Here is a 20,669-nt window from a genome sequence, read left to right as displayed (position 1 = left end):
ATTTATATTAACATATTTCCATACAAATAACCCAAAGAAAGTTTAGTATTAGTTGTTTGTTTGGTTTGTTTGTTGTTTTATACTGCAGGTTCTTATTAGTCATCAATTTTATACACATCAGTGTATACATGTCAATCCCAATCGCCCAATTCAGCAAACCGCCATCCCCACCCCACCGTGGTTTTCCCCCCTTGGTGTCCATACGTTTGTTCTCTACATCTGTGTCTCAAACTGGTTCGTCTGTACCATTTTTCTAGGTTCCACATACATGCGATAATATACGATATTTGTTTTTCTCTTTCTGACTGACTTCACTCTGTATGACAGTGTCTAGATTCATCCACGTCTCAACAAATGACTCAGTTTCGTTCCTTTTTATGGCTGAGTAATATTCCATTGTGTATATGTACCACAACTTCTTTATCCATTCATCTCTCGATGAGCATTTAGGTTGCTTCCATGACCTGGCTATTGTAAATAGTGCTGCAATGAATATTGGGGTGCGTGTGTCTTTTTGAATTATGGTTTTCTCTGGGTATGTGCCCAGTAGTGGGATTGCTGGATCATATGGTAATTCTATTTTTAGTTTTTTAAGGAACCTCCATACTGTTCTCCATAGTGGCTGTATCAATTTATATTCCCAACAACAGTGCAAGAGGGTTCCCTTTTCTCCACACCCTTTCCAGCATTTGTTGTTTGCAGATTTTCTGATGATGCCCATTCTGATTGGTGTGAGGTGATACCTCATTGTAGTTTTTTGGGTTGCTTTTTTTTTAACATCTTTATTGGAGTACAGTTGCTTGACAATGGTGTGTTAGTTTCTGCTTTATAACAAAGTGAATCAGTTATACATATACATATGTTCCCATATCTCTTCCCGCTTGCATCTCCCTCCCTCACACTCTCCCTATCCCACCCCTCTAGGTGGTCACAAAACACAGAGGTGTTCTCCCTGTGCTATGCGGCTGCTTCCCACTAGCTATCTATTTTACGTTTGGTAGTGTATATATGTCCGTGCCACTCTCTCACTTTGTCACAGCTTACCCTTCTTCCTCCCCATATCCTCAAGTCCATTCTCTAGTAGGTCTGTGTCTTTATTCCCATCTTACCCCTAGGTTCTTCATGACATTTTTTTTTCTTAGATTCCATATATATGTGTTAGCATATGGTATTTGTCTTTCTCTTTCTGACTTACTTCACCCTGTATGACAGACTCTAGGTCCATCCACCTCACTACAAATAACTCTATTTTGTTTCTTTTAATGGCTGAGTAATATTCCATTGTATATATGTGCCACATCTTCTTTATCCATTCATCTAATGATGGGCACTTAGGTTGCTTCTATCTCCTGGCTATTGTAAATAGAGCTGCAATGAACATTTTGGTACATGACTCTTTTTGAATTATGGTTTTCTCAGGGTATGTGCCCTGTAGTGGGATTGCTGGGTCATATGGTAGTTCTATTTGTAGTTTTTTTGTTTTTTGTTTTTTGTTTTTTGCTGTACGAGGGCCTCTCATTGTTGTGGCCTCTCACGTTGCGGAGCACAGGCTCTGGACGTGCAGGCTCAGCAGCCATGGCTCACGGGCCCAGCAGCTCCACGGCATGTGGGATCTTCCCGGACCGCGGCACGAACCCGTGTCCCCTGCATCGGCAGGCGGACTCTCAACCACTGCGCCACCAGGGAAGCCCTATTTGTAGATTTTTAGGGAACCTCCATACTGTTCTCCATAGCGCCTGTACCAATTCACATTCCCACCAGCAGTGCAAGAGTGTTCCCTTTTCTCCACACCCTCTCCAGCATTTATTGTTTCTAGATTTTTTGATGATGGCCATTCTGACCGCTGTGAGATGATATCTCATTGTAGTTTTGATTTGCATTTCTCTAATGATTAATGATATTGAGCATTCTTTCATGTGTTTGTTGGCAATCTGTATATCTTCTTTGGAGAAATGTCTATTTAGGTCTTCTGCCCATTTTTGGATTGGGTTGTTCGTTTTTTTGTTATTGAGCTGCATGAGCTGCTTGTAAATTTTGGAGAGTAATGCTTTGTCAGTTGCTTCATTTGCAAATATTTTCTCCCATTCTGAGGGTTGTCTTTTCGTCTTGTTTATGGTTTCCTTTGCTGTGCAAAAGCTTTGAAGTTTCATTAGGTCCCATTTGTTTATTTTGTTCTTATTTCCATTTCTCTAGGAGGTGAGTCAAAAAGCATCTTGCTGTGATTTATGTCATAGAGTGTTCTGCCTATGTTTTCCTCTAAGAGTTTGATAGTTTCTGGCCTTACATTTAGGTCTTTACTCCATTTTGAGCTTATTTTTGTATATGGTGTAAGGGAGTGTTCTAATCTCATACTTTTACATGTACCTGTCCAGTTTGCCCAGCACCATTTATTGAAGAGGCTGTCCTTTCTCCACTGTACGTTCCTGCCTCCTTTATCAAAGATAAGGTGACCATATGTGCGTGGGTTTATCTCTGGGCTTTCCACCCTGTTCCATTGATCTATCTTTCTGTTTTTGTGCCAGTACCATACTGTCTTGATTACTGTAAATTTGTAGTATAGTCTGAAGTCAGGGAGTCTGACTCCTCCAGCTCCATTTTTCATTCTCAAGACTACTTTGGCTATTCAGGGTCTTTTGTGTTTCCATACAAATTGTGAATTTTTTTGTTCTAGTACTGTGAAAAATGCCAGTGGTGGTTTGATAGGGACTGTATTGAATCTGTAGATTGCTTTGGGTAGTAGAGTCATTTCCACAATGTTGATTCCTCCAATCCAAGAACATGGTATATCTCTCCATCTATTTGTATCATCTTTAATTTCTTTCATCAGTGTCTTATACTTTTCTGCATACAGGTCTTTTGTCTCCTTAGGTAGGTTTATTCCTAGATATTTTATTCTTTTTGTTGCAATGGTAAATGGGAGTGTTTCCTTAATTTCTCTTTCTGATTGTTCATCATTAGTGTATAGGAATGCAAGAGATTTCTGTGCATTAATTTTGTATCCTGCTACTTTACCAAATTCATTGATTAGCTCTAGGAGTTTTCTGGTAGCATCTTTAGGCTTCTCTATGTATAGTATCATGCCATCTGCAAACAGTGACAGCTTTACTTCTTCTTTTCCAATTTGTATTCCTTTTATTTCTTTTCCTTCTCTGATTGCCGTGGCTAGGACTTCCAAAACTATGTTGAATGATAGTGTTGAGAGTGGATATCCTTGTCTCGTTCCTGATCTTAGGGGAAATGCTTTCAATTTTTCACCATTGAGAATGATGTTTGCTGAGGGTTTCTGGTATATGGCCTTTATTACGTTGAGGTAGGTTCCCTCTATGCCCACTTTCTGGAGAGTTTTTATCGTAAATGGGTGTTGAGTTTTGTCAAAAGCTTTTTCTGCATCTATTGAGTTGATCATACGGCTTTTATTCAGTTTGTTAATATGGTGTATCACATTGATTGATTTGCGCATATTGAAGAATCCTTGCATCCCTGGGATAAATCCCGCTTGATCAACTGTACGTCAATTAAAATAAAGTAAAATATCACAGTAATTCTATTCTTTTTTTTTTTTAACTTTGACTCCTTAGTTAAGTTACTCAGATAGTGAAAGCACTGCATTCAGACCACTTTTCATCTTTGAAGACGTTTATTTGATCTTGAAATTTTTTCTCCTAATCTATGAATACTTGTCCAAATTTAGTGTTTAAGTTAACACGCACCTTTTCTCTTTTCATATTACTTTACCAATCAATACTGTTCTTCTTTTAGCCATTATCGGTTCTGTCTACTGATCTCTTCTGAGAGGTTGTTATTTTCACAGTTTCATACTGTGCTTTGAAAGTACTGGTTTCCAAGCTGTGAACCACTGCCTCTATGCAGTGAGGACTGATTTGTTTCTTATATGTCATGGTGCCTTTTTATATGCTGTGAGGATGATCATTTAAATGATTACCTCATTGACATGGACTGCTTTAACTAAAGAAAAGGGCACATTAAAGATATACAGCAAATTAAGGCATAAATGTCTGGAACAGTCAGTTAGCAGACAAATCTTGCTGAGTCTCAATTACTGTACTGTATTATGTCAATACTTATCATCACAAGATATCACAAAAGAAGCTGTGCTCTTCTCAGAAGGGACTTTGCAACAAATTGGATTGTAAGAAAACTGTGTCTATGTATACTTAGGTATAAGAAACTAAGAAAAAAATAAGTGTCTAAACCTAGATGATTAAAGAGCAATATCTGAGGGAATATGGAGAAAGCCTACAATTTCTTAGGCTGGTTAACGAGTGTAGCTGAACCCTGTGTAACCATACTTCTTTTCAACGCAGTTACTCTGTGTAGATCCATAAAAAGAATGCTCTATTAAGGAGAGAAAAAGCACAGGACATTTCTTAGATAAGAAGTGAAAAAAATCACAGTCTAAGGAACAGTAATACAAGTTGACCTATTACTGCTAATGCATGTGTTCTTGAAAGAAGTAAAACATGGATCATTAATAGGCTTAAGAGCCAGAAGACTGTCTTTATGTTGCATCCAACATTTTTCAAACCACAGAGCCCTCTGGGACTCTGCTGAAGATTGCAGGCTCTTATTTGTATACACTCATAAAATTTTGCTTACAATTTTAAGAATTCACCCCATAGTTGTATTAAAAGCCCTTGGTTCTCAGGATAAGTATAACAAAGTTGATTATTTATGTTGGTCCAGATACCTTCTATGCTCTTTAAAGGTAATGGCTCATTTAATCCTCACAAAAACACTATGAGAAAGCTATTTTTTATAGCTATTTTACAGATGAGGAAGCTAAAGAGAGAAGTTATATAAATAAATCAAGGAAATCCAGCTAGTAGTAGCAAAGCTGGACTTTGAATCCAGGCTGTATGGCTCCAGAACATGTATGCTGAATAAAGATGCTATCTTGCCTCCTGGAAAAAACATTAGCTTAAAAAAATCAGATAATAGTATTTTAGATCTAAAGAAACACATAGAGTTATCTTTTCCAAACTCCTGTCTTCTTTTTAAGTTGAGACAATTGGGTTCCAGGTAACTAAATAATTAACTGAACTCAGCAGAGCTAGTTAGTATTAGAGCCAGAGGTTCAAGTGGGAACATTCACCCAAAGCTCATTACAGTGCAGCATCAGCATTATTATTATCATTATTTACAGGCAAGGAAACTGAGGCTCACTCCTAAGAAGTAGCAGAGCTACATTCAAACTGAGATAGTCTGGTTCAAAGCTAAAATCACTATATTATTGTAACCCAGGAATGCCATTCCTTTATAATCTGTTTGGTAAATACTTAGCATAATAAAAGTAATCATAAAATTGGGAAATTATGATGTACTCAATTTATAAACTTCGAATATTTTGGAGGTTCTACTTTGTAATCATTTAATGTTCTCTAATCACAAAGTAATGTTTGCAGTTTGCTGCAATTCATGCAAATCTAAATATGAGAGTAGAAAAATCACATACACACACACAAACATAAAACTGTTCATACACTGGTCATAGGGGAAAATCATTTGCCAGTTAGACTGAAGTCTTTTGTAATGACTAGAATTTAGTATTTGTAAAAATAAGGTGAAGAAAATTATCAAGAAAACTCTTTTTTGACTCAAAAATTTCCTTTAAAACCACAAACTCTTCTATTGTTTGTTAAATGCTATCTTTGTAAGAAGCCAACTTTTTACTGCTATTTCTAAACCTTTTATAATTTTAAGTTACAGTTTCCTCTACAAGTTCAACGCAATTGTACCTAAGTGCAAAGAATGGCATTGGTTTGGGAACTTTTTAACAATTACTTAATTTACATGCTAACCTAAATCCACATCTATTTAAATTACTAAAGTCGAGACATAGAGATCAAACTTATCCATTGGCACTGTGCAGTGAGGGAAGTGTTCTCAGTGTGGTCCTGTCATAAATCTTAGAAAAGAAAAAAAATACATTTTTTTAATCCAGTGGTGTAATGAACTTGAAAAAAAGAAAGAAAAATCTTTCATTAGAAATCTTGGAAGAAGCTGTCAGTAACCACTTGTCATCAGTGTTAGCAACCTCGAGATGAATAAAAATTGATTGTGGGACTGTACTTTCTGTGTTCTGCTACTTGGGTCATCTATTAGCATTGGCACCTGATTAACTCTCCAAAGTGTCTCCTCCTTTGATTAGCTCCAAGGACTTCTTTTGTATTATCAGTAATAATTTTCTGAAATCTTTCCTAAAATACAGACTCTAATGTTCTTTGCCGGACTGCAAAATTTCCCATACGTGCTAGAAAAATCGTTGGCCTTTATTTATACTTTTTGGCTTGATCTTTCACAAACACTGGCTTAAGATTTCCATATTTGGTGAAGAAGGAATGAACGATTACTCTTTATTTCTGTTTTAAGTGCTTTCTGTATTTGGCACAAGGTATAATTGAGCAGTCTCCTACTGACTGTTGCTGTTGCAGTCATCCAGTGAATTTCCTTAGGACATACTCTCCCTATAAATCATCTTCTAGATTGATTTCAATCTATGCTGATAGTTGACCATGTATAAGAAAAACATGCTTGCATTGATGTTTAAACTGTGAATGATATGGTAAGGAGAAAGACTGAGAAAGAAAAGATAATATATTCTAAATAGAAGACTTTTAGAAAATTTTAAATACTTGATGTAAAGCCCATACATCAGTTTATATTAAATTTAGATTTAAACAGTCGAATACAAAGCTCTCTATTTTAAATGAGGATGTTATATATACTGCTATTGTGTATTTTATTCTATAGGACACATTTACAATTTACCTGCTACGTTAGTCAGCATTATTCTAGGATATTGCTCTGTAAAAAGAAAAAAAATCTAAATCTCTGTGACTTACAAGAACATTTATTTCTTATTCCTGTGTCTGCTTCAATCTTTGTATTGGATTCAGGTCAGTTCCATGTATGTATCCCCTTTTGGGAACATAGTCTACATGAGGCAGGATTTCCATTGGCAAAGGGAAGAATTGCCAAGAGGAGTGAAAATACATCATGATTCTTTAGTCCCTAGCTCAGAACTGATACGCTGTCAGGTATGCCCATGTTTCATTGGTCAGGTCAAAACACATGACAAGGCCCACATCGGTGAGGTGGAAAGTATAATCCACCAAGGGTGATTTATGGCAAGCAGGGAAAGGGAAAAATGAATCATGAAAAAATAATCCGATCTACCTACCTGCTCACAAACTTTTAATGCAATTAAATACATAGTTAGGAATAATAATTATATTGACTCCTATTTTATACTATATTTTTGCTTAAGAGACTACACTTAATGCTTTACAGGATACTTTGTCAAAAAAAAAAAACAAAAAAAACTAAGAGTTTGTTACTGTGGTTATTTACATTTAACAGACCAGAAAACTGAGGCTTCGTGTTGCTTGAGATGCCTAAGACGAAGCTAGTACACAACCAAGTGAAGTAATTTAGCTCCAATACCCATGTGGGTTAGTTTGCATTACTCAAAAAGCTGACTCAAACAAGTACTAGTGCAGGTGGTTCATTTGAGAAATGATCCCCAGTATCATGAGGGAGGGATAGGCAAAGTGAGTGAGGGAAAGGAGAACAGACAGTAGAGGGGCCACTGTGGGCCATTCTGAGTTCAATGTCCTGTGTAACCCTTGAGGAACCTGAGAGAACATGGCCAACAATTGGTCTACTGGGGTTTTATCCATAGATTTCTGTCCCTCATTTCCTGAGGACTGCACCTGGAGAAAATTAAATCTCTGTCACTTCTGCGCTGCCCTGCAGATGGGCTTACCAGATTCTCCTAGAATGGGGAAAAGCCCTAATGCCAAGATGCAGAGAGATGCAGATGCTTGAGGTGGGAAATCTTCAGTATCCACAGAATCTGTTCACAGTGACAGGTAGATTCAGGGTTGGGCCAAGAAAATAAAGCATGAGACACGAGCTATATCTACTCTACCATTTTCTTAACCTTTATAGTGCAAGTTTAGCAGATGTACCTTGTGATTTAAATATCCCTTCGTAATGCACCCAAAAAAGGACTCTGTGTTTGAGCCTTTGTCTGTTTGTAACGTATCTCACTGATACAGACATTTGGAAATGACTGTTGTGCACATTTGGCTGATTGCTTTATTTTTTATTTGAAAAGAACTATTTTACAATCCTTTAAGATAGGTAAATATATACCATAGAATAATGTATTTTTTAATTTTCTGGTAGATAGATTACTTTAAAACTGACTAGGCTGAGGTATGAGAGCAGGTATCTAGTTAGTGATTCTGCCACAGTACCCAAATATTTAATTTCACCTCTAAATTACATAAGAGACCTTGATCTATTTTGATTTATTCTGCCATAATTAGTCCGTGATTATTTTTAACAAAAATAAGTGATCTTTTTCATGACACACTACTAAAGTATATTTTAAGTCTGCATACCAATTAATAGTAACTTATTTTTACCCACAGAAAGTCTACATATTTGTGTTCACATATTTGTGTTCAAACAAGATGAGCTATTTGAACTCACTTTGTAAATTATAATGCACCACAGAGTTATTCATTATTCCCATTATTGTTAAACAAATTTCATTCTTCTGGTCATGAGAAGGTATAATTTATACTAATACAATTTCATATTCTTTCTTTATCTTTCAAATCAAGAAGACTCTAATTGCTGCACACTTGTAAATACTATAAACATCTTACTAATTGTTAACATGACTCCCACCTAGAAATTGTGTCTGTTTTAAAAGATAATATAATTTATACAGATGGCCCACAGGAAGTAGTGGTATAACCAGGAATAAAGTTTTATAGGTTTTCTCTCTGTATTTTTTCTTTAAGTTTTCATTATTAATATGTCTGTCACATTTCATCTTCACAATTCTGTACCAGTGTTTTTATTCTCATGGTACAGATGGATGTGATGAGACACAGACAGGTTAAGAAACTTGTCTGAGGTTACAGCTAGTGAGAAGTGGAGCTGGGGTTTGAAGCCAAGCTACTTGCTGCTGGAGCAAATGTGTTTAACCACTGACCTATACTGTAGCTGAGACATATTCTTGGTGTCAGCATGGAATTTGAAGGGAACAAGAATGAACAATTTGCACCACCTACCACATGGCACTCCCTTTTCTAACTCATGCCACTTAGTACCTTTTCATACACTCTTGGAGTTCTGATTTTCTCTTCAATTTGAATATGATACTTCTACCTCATTGTTATTAGGCCTATTTCATGATAACTTCTATAACCATCATCAACATGTTTCTACAATTCTTGCATTGGGTTTTCAATACATATGGTGTTACTGATTATTTTTATGAATATGCAATTGTGTGATTATGTACGGTTCTGGCCATAACTGCAGTTTGCTAATATAGCATAAATGTTATGATTAAATGCCAGGGGATGGGAGGGAACTTTTATGTGATATGAGCTGACACAGCTGTTCAAATTATTATCTGGATCTATCAACTCCCTACAATAAAAAGAGGTTGACCTACATGAGAAAGAAGTAACATTTACAGGAGAGGTAAAGGGTCAGACAGGTCATCCATAGCATCTTACTTTGTATTAGAAGCCACAACAGTCAAGATGAAGTAAAGGGCAATTTCATCATACTCCAGAATGAAATTCACCCAGAAAAATCAAGGCATATTTTTTGCAATAAATATTCTCTATCTCTATTATTCATTCTACATTGTGATGAAAATAAGTTCTTCAATCCAAATACCAAATTTTGAGAGAAGATATTGAAAAGTGATTTTATACCTAGTGGGTGCACAATGAATTTTTTTGGAAATGAAGTGATGATTAAGACAGAAAATTTATAATTAGCAGAGCAGTTTGAGCAAAGTGGAGGGAAAGAACATTGGCTCGAGACTCATTAGTTGTGGGATTTAATTATGGAATAATTAATCATTTGATTTAGTCAATCAATTCTTATTAAGTACGTATTTGTGCTTGAAGATACCGTATTGAGCGCCAGGAATTACAAAGACATAATAGTCCTCCCATCTAAGTGTGGTCACATATAGGGGGTGATAGGTGGTATGTGAGGTGCTTTATAGAAGAGAGTGAAGTATTTGTGTGTGTGTATACACACATACACACACATGCACACACACCCATATACTAATGATACAGTTTGAAAAATGCTAAAGTGTAGGTATATATCAGAAGAATTGATTGATGACTTCTGTCAAGGACATAATTTGAACTTGATCTTAAGTTCACATTTGAACTTGACATTTAAACTTGATCTTAAGAGTGAGAGTTCTCAGGTCACATTCCAGTGAGTGCATGAACAAGGGACTGCACGTGAGAAAGTGTGTGGCTTATTCATGGAGACATTTGGCTTGTGTGGCTAGGGTAGACCTGGTAGGTATGTGTGCCGAGGGGTAAGGGGTATGTGTGAGTGCCAACAGGCATGACAGATACTAAGTTTAGAAAAGCATTTGGAGTCAAATCGTGAAGCCCCTTATATCTGGCTTTTAACCTCAGGGCAAGCATTTTTCAAACTTGCATAATAACTCAAGAGTTACTTATTTCGTTACTAGATGGATGACGGGGCCATTAATTGGCAGGAGGAGTAGGATACATGAATTTATTTGGGAAGATGAATGATATTGTTAAGGTACCTGCAGGACATCTAAGTGGAGGTATAAACTAGAGTCAGCTATGTCAGTGTGAAGATCAGGACATTAATCAAAGTGAAAAATATAGCTTTAGGTATCTTCAGTGTCAACATACAGTGGTGGTTAGGGAGGGAGAGGAAGTTTCCTTGCTTAGGAAGAATAAGCATAATAGACCAAGGCAAGAAGATACAAAGGATAGCTAGAACCCTTGGAGAATGCCAACATTTCTGGGATGAAAGGCGAACAAATCAGTGAAACAGATTACGAGACAGCCCTTGTGTTGGAAAGAGAACCAGGAATCAGTGATATTTCAGAAGATCAGAAAGCTTGTGCACTCTTTCTAGTAGTATCATTTACTATAGGGGCTTCAGTTACTACATGCCGGTTGGCTTGTAACTCCCACATTTTTTTTTAACATCTTTATTGGAGTATAATTGCTTTACAATGGTGTATTACTTTCTGCTTTATAACAAAATGAATCAGTTATACATATACATATGTTCCCATATCTCTTCCCTCTTGCATCTCCCTCCCTCCCACCCTCCCTATCCCACCCCTCCAGGTGGTCACAAAGCACCAAGTTGATCTCCCTGTGCTATGCAGCTGCTTCCCACTAGCTATCTACCTTACATTTGGTAGTGTATATATGTCCGTGCCTCTCTCTCACTTTGTCACAGCTTACCCTTCCCCCTCCCCGTATCCTCAAGGCCATTCTCTAGTAGCTCTGTGTCTTTATTCCTGTCTTACCCCTAGGTTCTTCATGACATTTTTTTCCCTTGAATTCCATATATATGAACTCCCACATTTTATTTTCAACTCAGATTTATCTCTTGCACTTCAGGCTCCTGTATCAAACTACCTACTACCCATATCCTTCTTGTCTCAAAACACCCCAAACTCAATATTTCCCAATTCTTTCCATTCCTCACTATATATACAGACCCAGGGCTCTTCTTCCTGAGATCTCTAGCCTCCAATTTGAGTAATATGATTGGCTCTACCTCTCCGCAGTTCACTACCTTCACACTAATTAATAGTTAGTTCTTATCAGTAATACCTATTAAATACATCTTGCCTGCATTTACCTCTCTCCAGTCCTATCACCAATACAGACCATCATCACTTCTCACATGGATTTCAGTTATAACCAGCTAATTGGTCTCGTTTCCAGGAACCTCTTCCAATATATTGTCCATACTGTGAAATCCATTTCTAAAAACAAACCTATATTGCCCCTCCCCTAATTAAAATTCTGGTTTGGTTTCTAACTGCCGTCTAGCTACAGTTTAAGGCTCTTTATAATTAGGCTGATGATTATTTCTTTTTTTTTAAGAGTCATCTCTGCCACTTTTGTCCTCTATCTCTAGTTCTGTGAAAGGACCATGTTCTGTCTCTCACATACTGATAGTTGCACCTGCTCTTTTTACTGTCTGGAGTTCTTTTCCACCTTGTCTGCTTCTGTACTCTTGATTAACATTCAGAACTCAGCTAAGGTGTCATTTCATCAATGAAGCACTGAGTTTCTCAGGTTAGTTCCCTTCCTATAGGCTTATGAGGAAACCCTGTATTTTCCCTATTGGGGAACTTATCTGTGTATCTACTGTCTATTCATTTTAGGGTATGTTTCTCTCACTGTGCTCTGAGGCCAAAAGTGTAGGAACTTTATCTTTTACACACTTGAATTTCTACCACCTAGTAGATATCAGTATGTATTTCTTGCTTGAAGTAATAGTCATAAAGAGGAAAGTTATGTAATAGTTTCCTATTAATGCTATAAAAATTACCACAAATTTAGTGGCTTAAAATAACACAAATTTATAATCGAACAGTTCTTCAGAACTTCAGGTCAGAAGTTTGAAATTGGCCTCAGTGGGCTAAAATTAAGGGCCAGCAGAGCTGTGTGCCTTCTGGAGCCTCCTGGGGAGAATCTCTTTCCTTGTCTTTTCCATTTTCTAGAGGCTCTTCCTCCATCTTCAAAACCAGCAACATTGGGCCAAGTCCTTCTCATTCTGCCATCTCTCTGATTCGCCCCCTTGGGCCTCCCTCTTGCCCTTTCAAGGACACTTGCAATTACACTGGGCCCACCCAGATAACCCAGGATAATCTCCCTATCCAAAATGAGCTGATTAGCACATCTAATTCCATCTGCAACTGTAATTCTCTTTGCCTTAACAAAGAGTTTTAAAATAATTTAAATTTAACCTATTTTAAAACAAGTTTTAATAAAACTTATTCACAGATTCTGGGGATTGGATGTGGACATCTTTGGGGGACCATTATTCTCTCTACCACAGGTTAACAGAATGAATATCTGCAGAGAAGAAAAATGAGAAGAGGTCTGAAAAGTAAATTTGGTCTTCGTTAACTTAAGAACACCTTTATTGAGCTCTACTGTGTAACACTTTCAATGCTTAGTGCTGGAAAGACAGTTATAATCCAGACAGTCACTGTCTTGGAAATTAGAAAGGGTATAGGTGATGTTATTAAGAAAAACTTTTATAGGATGATGAGCAGTGAAAACTGTATTACACTGACTGTCCAGTGAGTGGGAAATGAGGAAACCTCTTCGACACTGTTTTTCCCTTCTTTATACAGTAATTTAATTAGTTTAGACCTCCTCATTATAAAATGATCATGAATGTCACCTTCGGCGCTAGCATTCTATAATCCTATGATCAAAAGCTATGACTCAGATATAATGGAAGCATTTTTCATGTCATTTTCCATTCTACTCTTCTCCACTTTGCATTGCCATTTTGTAGCATTATTAACATGGTAAATCCACTTTCTAAATATGTCCTGAGTTTGGAGCCTTCCTTCATAATGTTCCACAGTATCACGTAATCCTATCTAATGTTTACCATTAGTCTTCCGTATCTCACATTTCTTTTTTTCTCATTTTTGGTGGAAGCAGAGAATGGACTGACCCTAATTAACTCTTACACATTACTTAATAGTTTGCTCTTTAAGGTGAAATAAACTCATATCCCTTCATTTTTCTTCCCTATGTATATTTGTAAACTGTTTTCAACTTTAATATTTCCTTCTCCTCCTAAACATATTTTCTGGGTAACTTAAGTGATGAGAATCTTCAGTTAACATATTAACTAGCACCCAAGGAAATGACATTTTTTAAAATATTTTTCTGGCACAGATTGTTATTAACTGCCCTGTGTAATGAGGATAATTCTTGGTGTTCTTATAACTAGGTGGGTTTTTTTTCCCCCATTTTTAAATACTTTCACTCATGTTGCCTTATGTGATAGTATATAAGGGGTCATATCATGGAGACTTCCCGTGATCTCACTGTCAACTCCCTTTATAATTTTATCCCATGCTCTCCTCTTCTTCACACTTTAGAGTGCAAGAAAACTGAATTGTGTATAATGAAGAGCATGCTCTTTTGGTTTCTTACCTCCCTGCCTTTGCTCTTGCTATCTCCTCAGAAAGATTCATCTTTCCCTTTGCACCTTTTTTCTTTCCTTATTTTTGCTCATCTTTCTAGATTAAACCTAGCCATCACCTTCCAGAAAATGTCTTCCCTAACATCCATGCGGCTACATATCCCTTTCTTTGTGCTCCCATAGTACCCTTTGAACATATGTATCCTTAATTATATAAAATGTTTAATATTTACCCATGATATGTCTATTTTCTACTATACCGTGAACTTTGGTAAAGATGAGTCTTGTTTATCTTCTGGGTAATTAGTACAGTGACGAGCATATACTAAGCATTCTGTATACAATTGTTCTATAAATTATTGCATAAATAAATGATTTCATTACATCTTAACAACAGCTCCATGAGTTAAAAGGCAATTAATACCCTCATTTCACAGATAAAGGCCACCATTCTAATAAGTCCTGCAATGTAACTTGAGGCCTATTGCCCTGATTTCGTGTTCTCTCAGTTTGCCCATATCATTTTTGTGCAGTACCTCACTCTTGTGAATCATTAATATCCCAATTTAATTATCCCACATTTATAGGGGGTTGAGGGTCTCAGGAATATAAAAAGTAATAACAGGGCAAAAGGTTTTTGCACTAATCTTAGAAAATATGAAGGACCAGATTTATTGAATAAAAAATGACTTTATTAGAAAGGGTTAATTGATTCTGAGATGAAATATAGTTTTTATGTATGGCAGAAAGGGAATTTTATACGGCTTTCCCCACAGAGAGAATAAAATAAAATGTTCCTCACTTTTTGCAAGTTATGAAGTAGTAGTTCTTCACTCTTTGATATCTCCAGGGAACGGTTTTCAAGTAAATTTATCTAAGAGAGATTTTTCTTCCTTGCTTCTCACATTGTTATACTCAGGCATATTTTTATTAGTAAAAGAAAATCAGTCATAAACAAACCCTCGAGGAAATGAAATAGAATATGTGCTTCTTTAAATGATTAAACAGGAGTTCATAGATAATCACTTCCTAATAAAACAGATTTCACTTTATTCTTTTCTCATTCTCTTTGTTGATGATTTCACATTAATATCTCTTACTATAGACTGTGTGTCGACAGCAACATATATTTTATTAAAGTATTGAAATAGTCTCTATAAGCTTGATAACAATTTATATATTTATAGGTTTATGTGTATCAATTTTAGATTAACTATGGATATATAGCTGATCATGTTTAAATGATCAAATTTTAAGTCATTTGAGAAATTACAGTAGAAATAGATTCAAATATATAAAAGTATAAACTTTTAGCATAGTATAAATGAAACAAAAATTGAAAAAAAATAGGACCACTTGGGAACATATATTCATTCATTGACTATGAGTAAGTAGCTTAATTTACAATAGTGATTCTTAACTTGGATTTCATGGTAATAGGAATCTTTTGCAGGGATATCAGTGAACCCCATAAAACTGTATGTAAATATGTCTGTATAGGCATTTATTTCTGTAGAAAATGATCATTATTTTTATCAGATGGAGTCCATGTCTTGAAATGTTTAAAAACTACTAATTTATGACCTCATTCCAATTAATTTATCAAGTGTTCAAGATACATGAGCAGAAGATATAAACTTTTTATGTTTTTTAAACGTAAAAAGTATGTTTCTACTTTTGTATTTTGACAAAAGTAGAAACATACAGAATAAATAAATTATAAATTGTGTTCTATTTCATTAGTAATCAAACAGATTCAAATTGAAACAAGCATCAGCTCTCTCCTTGTATCTAATAAAACAGCATTTGTCTAAAAATACAAGCAAAAAACTTCTTCTCAACAGCATAACCTCATTGTTTCTGGTACCACTAAAAATTGGTATGACCATTGGGAAAGCAATACGACAATATTTAGTAAAAGCCATAAAAGTTTCCATAACGTTGACCCAGTAATTTCTTCTAAGGCTATTATATAGCAGAAGCTGAAAAAGAATGCGTAAAGATGTTCATTATGATGGAATCTCTAATACCAAACAAAATGAAAGGGCAGCGCATGTGATATTTATGATAAAATAAGTGAAAAAAAGAATATTACTGTGGCTAAGTAAAATACATGTTTTGGGGGATTGTAATGTACAGACACAAAACTTTTGGTGATTTTTTGTATGTTAAAATATTTTCGGGGCTTCCCTGGTGGCACAGTGGTTGGGAGTCCTCCTGCCAATGCAGGGGACACGGGTTCGTGCCCCGGTCCGGGAAGATCCCACATGCCGCGGAGCGGCTGGGCCCGTGAGCCATGGCCGCTGAGCCTGCCCGTCTGGAGCCTGTGCTCCGCAGCGGGAGAGGCTGCAACAGTGAGAGGCCTGCGTACCGCAAAAAAAAAAAAAAATTTCATCATATTAATATATGACAAAAAGCAAAACACCAAATATTAATTAGCAAATATAGGAGCATTATTATATAAAATATTAACTAACAAATCATCCGGCATCATAAAGAAGGTTCAGTTTTCACTTCTGGATAAATCCATGCAGACATGCAGGTTTTGCACTATAAAATTCCAGGATGTCATTCACATAGGTTATAGTGTAATGGAACCCCCTGGGTTGTTCAAAATAGAGGCTCTAAATTCATGGTTATTTTGTATTTGTGGTGTTCACCTTTTGTGACTCTGATCACCTTCTAGCATTCCATATTATCTATGCAGTTATAATGTAAACTGGTCACTGTGAAAAGCCGTGGACTTTGATTCAAATAATCTATAGCAAGGTCATCTCTGTCACTTATCAGCTTTATTCCCTCTGAGCCTGTATTTTCTTCAGGTATAAAATGGTAAATTACATATGGATTGATTGAGATGATATATGTAAAACAGCTTTGTGAATAAGGTAATAATAAATGTTATATCTTATAATTATAATAAAAATATTAATATTTGTCATGTTAAAGAAAATAAATATTTCTATACTAAAATAAAACATTAGCAGGTAATTCATTGAAGGCACATTTTTCTTGCCTTGAAAGCAAAAGAGGTATGAGAGGACGTTTAGTGAAGGCGTTTATATGATGAAGCTCACATCTAGTGCCATTTACACAGCAGATACATAATATTTTGCACATAATGTTAAGGTTTCCCTTCTGCCTTCAAGGCCTATCTAAAACTTGTTCTTTGTACATATAATCAAAAACAATAAAAATAATTGCTTTACTACCCACTTTTCATTTAAAAGCATCTGGAACAAATCTCTTCAAAATGTCCTCCTATTCAGCTTTTGGTGAAGATGATTGGGTATGTTTTAGAAACCCATGAATGAATGCTTTCAGATAACTCGTTTACTCTCCCATGCCTGACAGATAGGATATGTATGCACATGTAAGAAAAAATAAGTGGAATTGCAAATAATGTTATTAACTTTTAGGAATATATGTGTATGTCATTGAGAAATAGATGTACAGACCAGTCTTCCTATAGAGCAAGTTAGTGAAAATGGTTAAATCTTGATCATCTGAACTTCTGTTTATTTTTTATTATCTTTATACGAAGGGTAGTATTGAATTTATGGAACTAATATTCAAAAGAGGCTAGATTAGGTTTGAAAACTAGTAGTATCTATTTTTATTTATTCACACTTGTCAACAAAGGAAAGACTTCTATGTTATAGCTATCCTGTATCCTATACTGTATGGATAATGTTGATATTTGACCATACATAGTAGCTTGTGGGAGTAACACAAATAAGAAAGAAGTATTTTGTGATGCTAAATGACATTTTCTCATCTAAGAAAACAGTGTTAGGTTTATTATTTTTCCACTATTATCTCTTATATTGCTTAAGAGTATCTACTTATGGATTAATAATATGCTTTAAAGATAAACAGATATCTTAATGCATATATACATTTGTCATAGGAAAGTGATTGTTTACTGTATATCTTCTGTTTTCAGAAGCATTGGAGATTTACTACTGAAAAGTAATATGAGAGCAAATGAGGTTATTTTATGAGGGCATTTCAATAAGGGTTCTTTTGACCTATGTAAATAAAATATGAAATCTCTCAATTTTAAATCTCTCTCACATGCACTCGTTTATTCAACATTGACCAATATGGTTGCATTTGCCGTAATTTAAAGATAGGCTTCAGCATCAAAGAAGCATTTTAATAAATCAAGATTGATGATTTTCCTGTCCATTTGGCTCAATACTAACTTCCAGCTTTGGAAAAAAGAGATAATTTTTAGAAGCATGAATTCTGCGAAGCTCTTTTGGGGTACAGAGATAACTAAGCCATGCTCCTGATCATCAGGAAACCTCTCCTGTAATGGGAAGAGGCTATGTTAGCAGCCTGTGTTAGAGTATGTAGGTATTACAAAGGAGGGAAAAATAATTTCCTCATGGACTGGGGAGAGGGGCAGGAGGAAAAGCTCAGGAATAGTTTTTCAGAAGAAATAACAGACAAATGCATAATAACTGAAAGTTATTTTGGTTGTAAAATATAAGTGATATCCAGAGTTGCTTCTTAGCTCTTTATATATTATATATATTTTTTACATTGTAGATGAAAGAGAAGATGTTCAAAAGAAAACATTCACAAAATGGATAAATGCACAATTTTCTAAGGTAAGGACATTTTATTGCTCCTCTGTTAATGTGTGATGCTGAATTTTCAAAATGAACTATGTATCTGTGCAATTTAAATGTCCATATTGTTTTTTCTCATAGTCTTTTTACTTTAGCTGTGCAAATCTGGGAATATTATGTTGACTTTTAATTAAGAAGCAGCAGAATACATGGTAAAAAGAAATTATTTAATTTGATAAAATGTATCTTTGGTTCTTCTTGATAATGTGAGTTTCTTTAACAACATCAGTCATCAGAGGATTTTTAACAGCAGTCTTCCATCAAGTAGCTAGTATATGTCATGCACTAGAAGAAGATATGAGGAATTTTTATTGTTCTGAAAATGATTATTCTCTTGGTCGTTCTTGATGTATACAAAGTTCAAGAAAATCTGATAGGCTATTTGGCCTCTATCACTTAGAGCATGTGTGAAGTAATTTAAGATTATAAGTTGGTTCTCTTTTTCTGTAAGCATCAGTCCACACTCAATATTTATTTATTTTGCAAATGCAACTAATTCATGATCAATAACACAATTCTAGATAATTTTTATATGAACACAGTGAAATATTCTTACCTTAAGAGTGCAGTATTAAGGAGGTTTATGTGGATTTCAAGGTTAGAGAGACTTAATTTATATTTAATAATTTTGGATTTGGGTAAATCAGTCAAATGCTTTGTAAGTCAGTTTCCTCATCCTTCTATTGTGTATTTGTGTGTGTGTGTGTGTGTGTGTGTGTGTGTGTGCACCTGTATAATAAATCAAATCCAGAGAGTGGGAGTATAAAGCTAATAAAATATGGACCCTATATGCAAGGCTTTAAGAGAGGCAAAATGGTGATAATGGTTATTTTGCAAGTTATTGTGATGATTAAAAGAGGCACTATATGTGAAAATTTCTAGCGCAGTGCCTGACACTCTTAATATATGTATGTATGTATGTGTGTGTATATATATATATATATATATATATAAATATATATATATATATATAAATTACTCTCTCCATGGGTCTGTCTCACTATGTAATAATCTTGGTAATGGATCCAAAACAGTCCACTGGGAGATGCAGTCTAAGAAGTGTTCCCTTTACTACTACAAAAGGTTTTAGAGTGTCATCTATTCTTTGTGGTATTTGATAGCAGAATATTGCCAGGTGCTCTTTAGTGTATTGGCAAGAAGTAAAGTTACTGAATTTTAACTAATCAAATTTCATTTATATTTACTTACTGAGTTAATTAATAAATTGCTATTACAGAACTTTAAGCAAACATAGGAATGAAACACATGTTTTTAAAATCTCAACTTTTTTTAACTAAGTGGGGCAGAATTAATAAAAAAGAATAAATTATAACAACACAAATGAAGAAGAATAAATGAAAAACAAACTCGGAAATATTTAGGATAGGAATTCATAATTCTCAGAAGATTTATTGGTTGTGTGTATATGGTTTAACTGCTATATCTAGTAGCCTCATTAAAATTTTCTTAATTTCAGAACTTTGTAGCAGACCATAGATAAAAGCTTTCAAAGAAATCTACCAACAAATCAGAATTGTAAAGAGAGTTTTTCATAATAATAATTTAACATAATACTGTCTTTGAATTAAACCAATGAGTTATTTTAGTAACTCATTTAGTAACTCATAAAATAACTCATAAACCAATGAGTTATTTTAGTATTTTAGTTTATTTTAGTTATTTTAGTTATTTAGATGTGTAAACATGATAAACACTTGTGAATTCTCATTCCCACAGATCTAAATTGATCATCACCCTCTATACATGGACATTTCCAAGTGTTGTTTACCACAATTTATGTGCTAATATACAAACAGTAGTTTGATACCCTATCTTCTATGAATACATTGTGGGCACTGTCTTAGAGCAATTTTTCCTTACCCTAATGATCACCCCTATTTTAAAAGCTGTGGAATAATCATATGCATGAGTGCATTTACTGTTTTTTCCCCAACTTTCCCCCACCGCCGCCGCAGTTCAACTCCCACTTAT

The 20,669-nt window shown here is 35.2% G+C and overlaps 1 protein-coding gene across 3 annotated transcripts in view; it reads left to right on the top strand.

The window, feature by feature from the left end:
- The window catches only part of DMD (dystrophin), a 2,234,319-nt gene that overhangs the window by 268,962 nt on the left and 1,944,688 nt on the right, over window positions 1-20,669 (top strand). For all 3 annotated transcript variants that reach the window (XM_027096086.1, XM_027096084.1, XM_027096085.1), the window contains exon 2: window positions 18,595-18,656. In XM_027096086.1, coding sequence (XP_026951887.1) covers window positions 18,595-18,656 — 62 coding nt within the window. The remainder of the gene's footprint in view (window positions 1-18,594; window positions 18,657-20,669) is intronic.

Source organism: Aethalodelphis obliquidens, unplaced genomic scaffold (genome assembly GCF_003676395.1).
Source record: "Aethalodelphis obliquidens isolate GAN/ISIS:26980383/991018 unplaced genomic scaffold, ASM367639v1 scaffold98, whole genome shotgun sequence".
NCBI lineage: Eukaryota > Metazoa > Chordata > Mammalia > Artiodactyla > Delphinidae > Aethalodelphis > Aethalodelphis obliquidens.
This window is presented reverse-complemented; position numbering and strand designations above follow the sequence as displayed.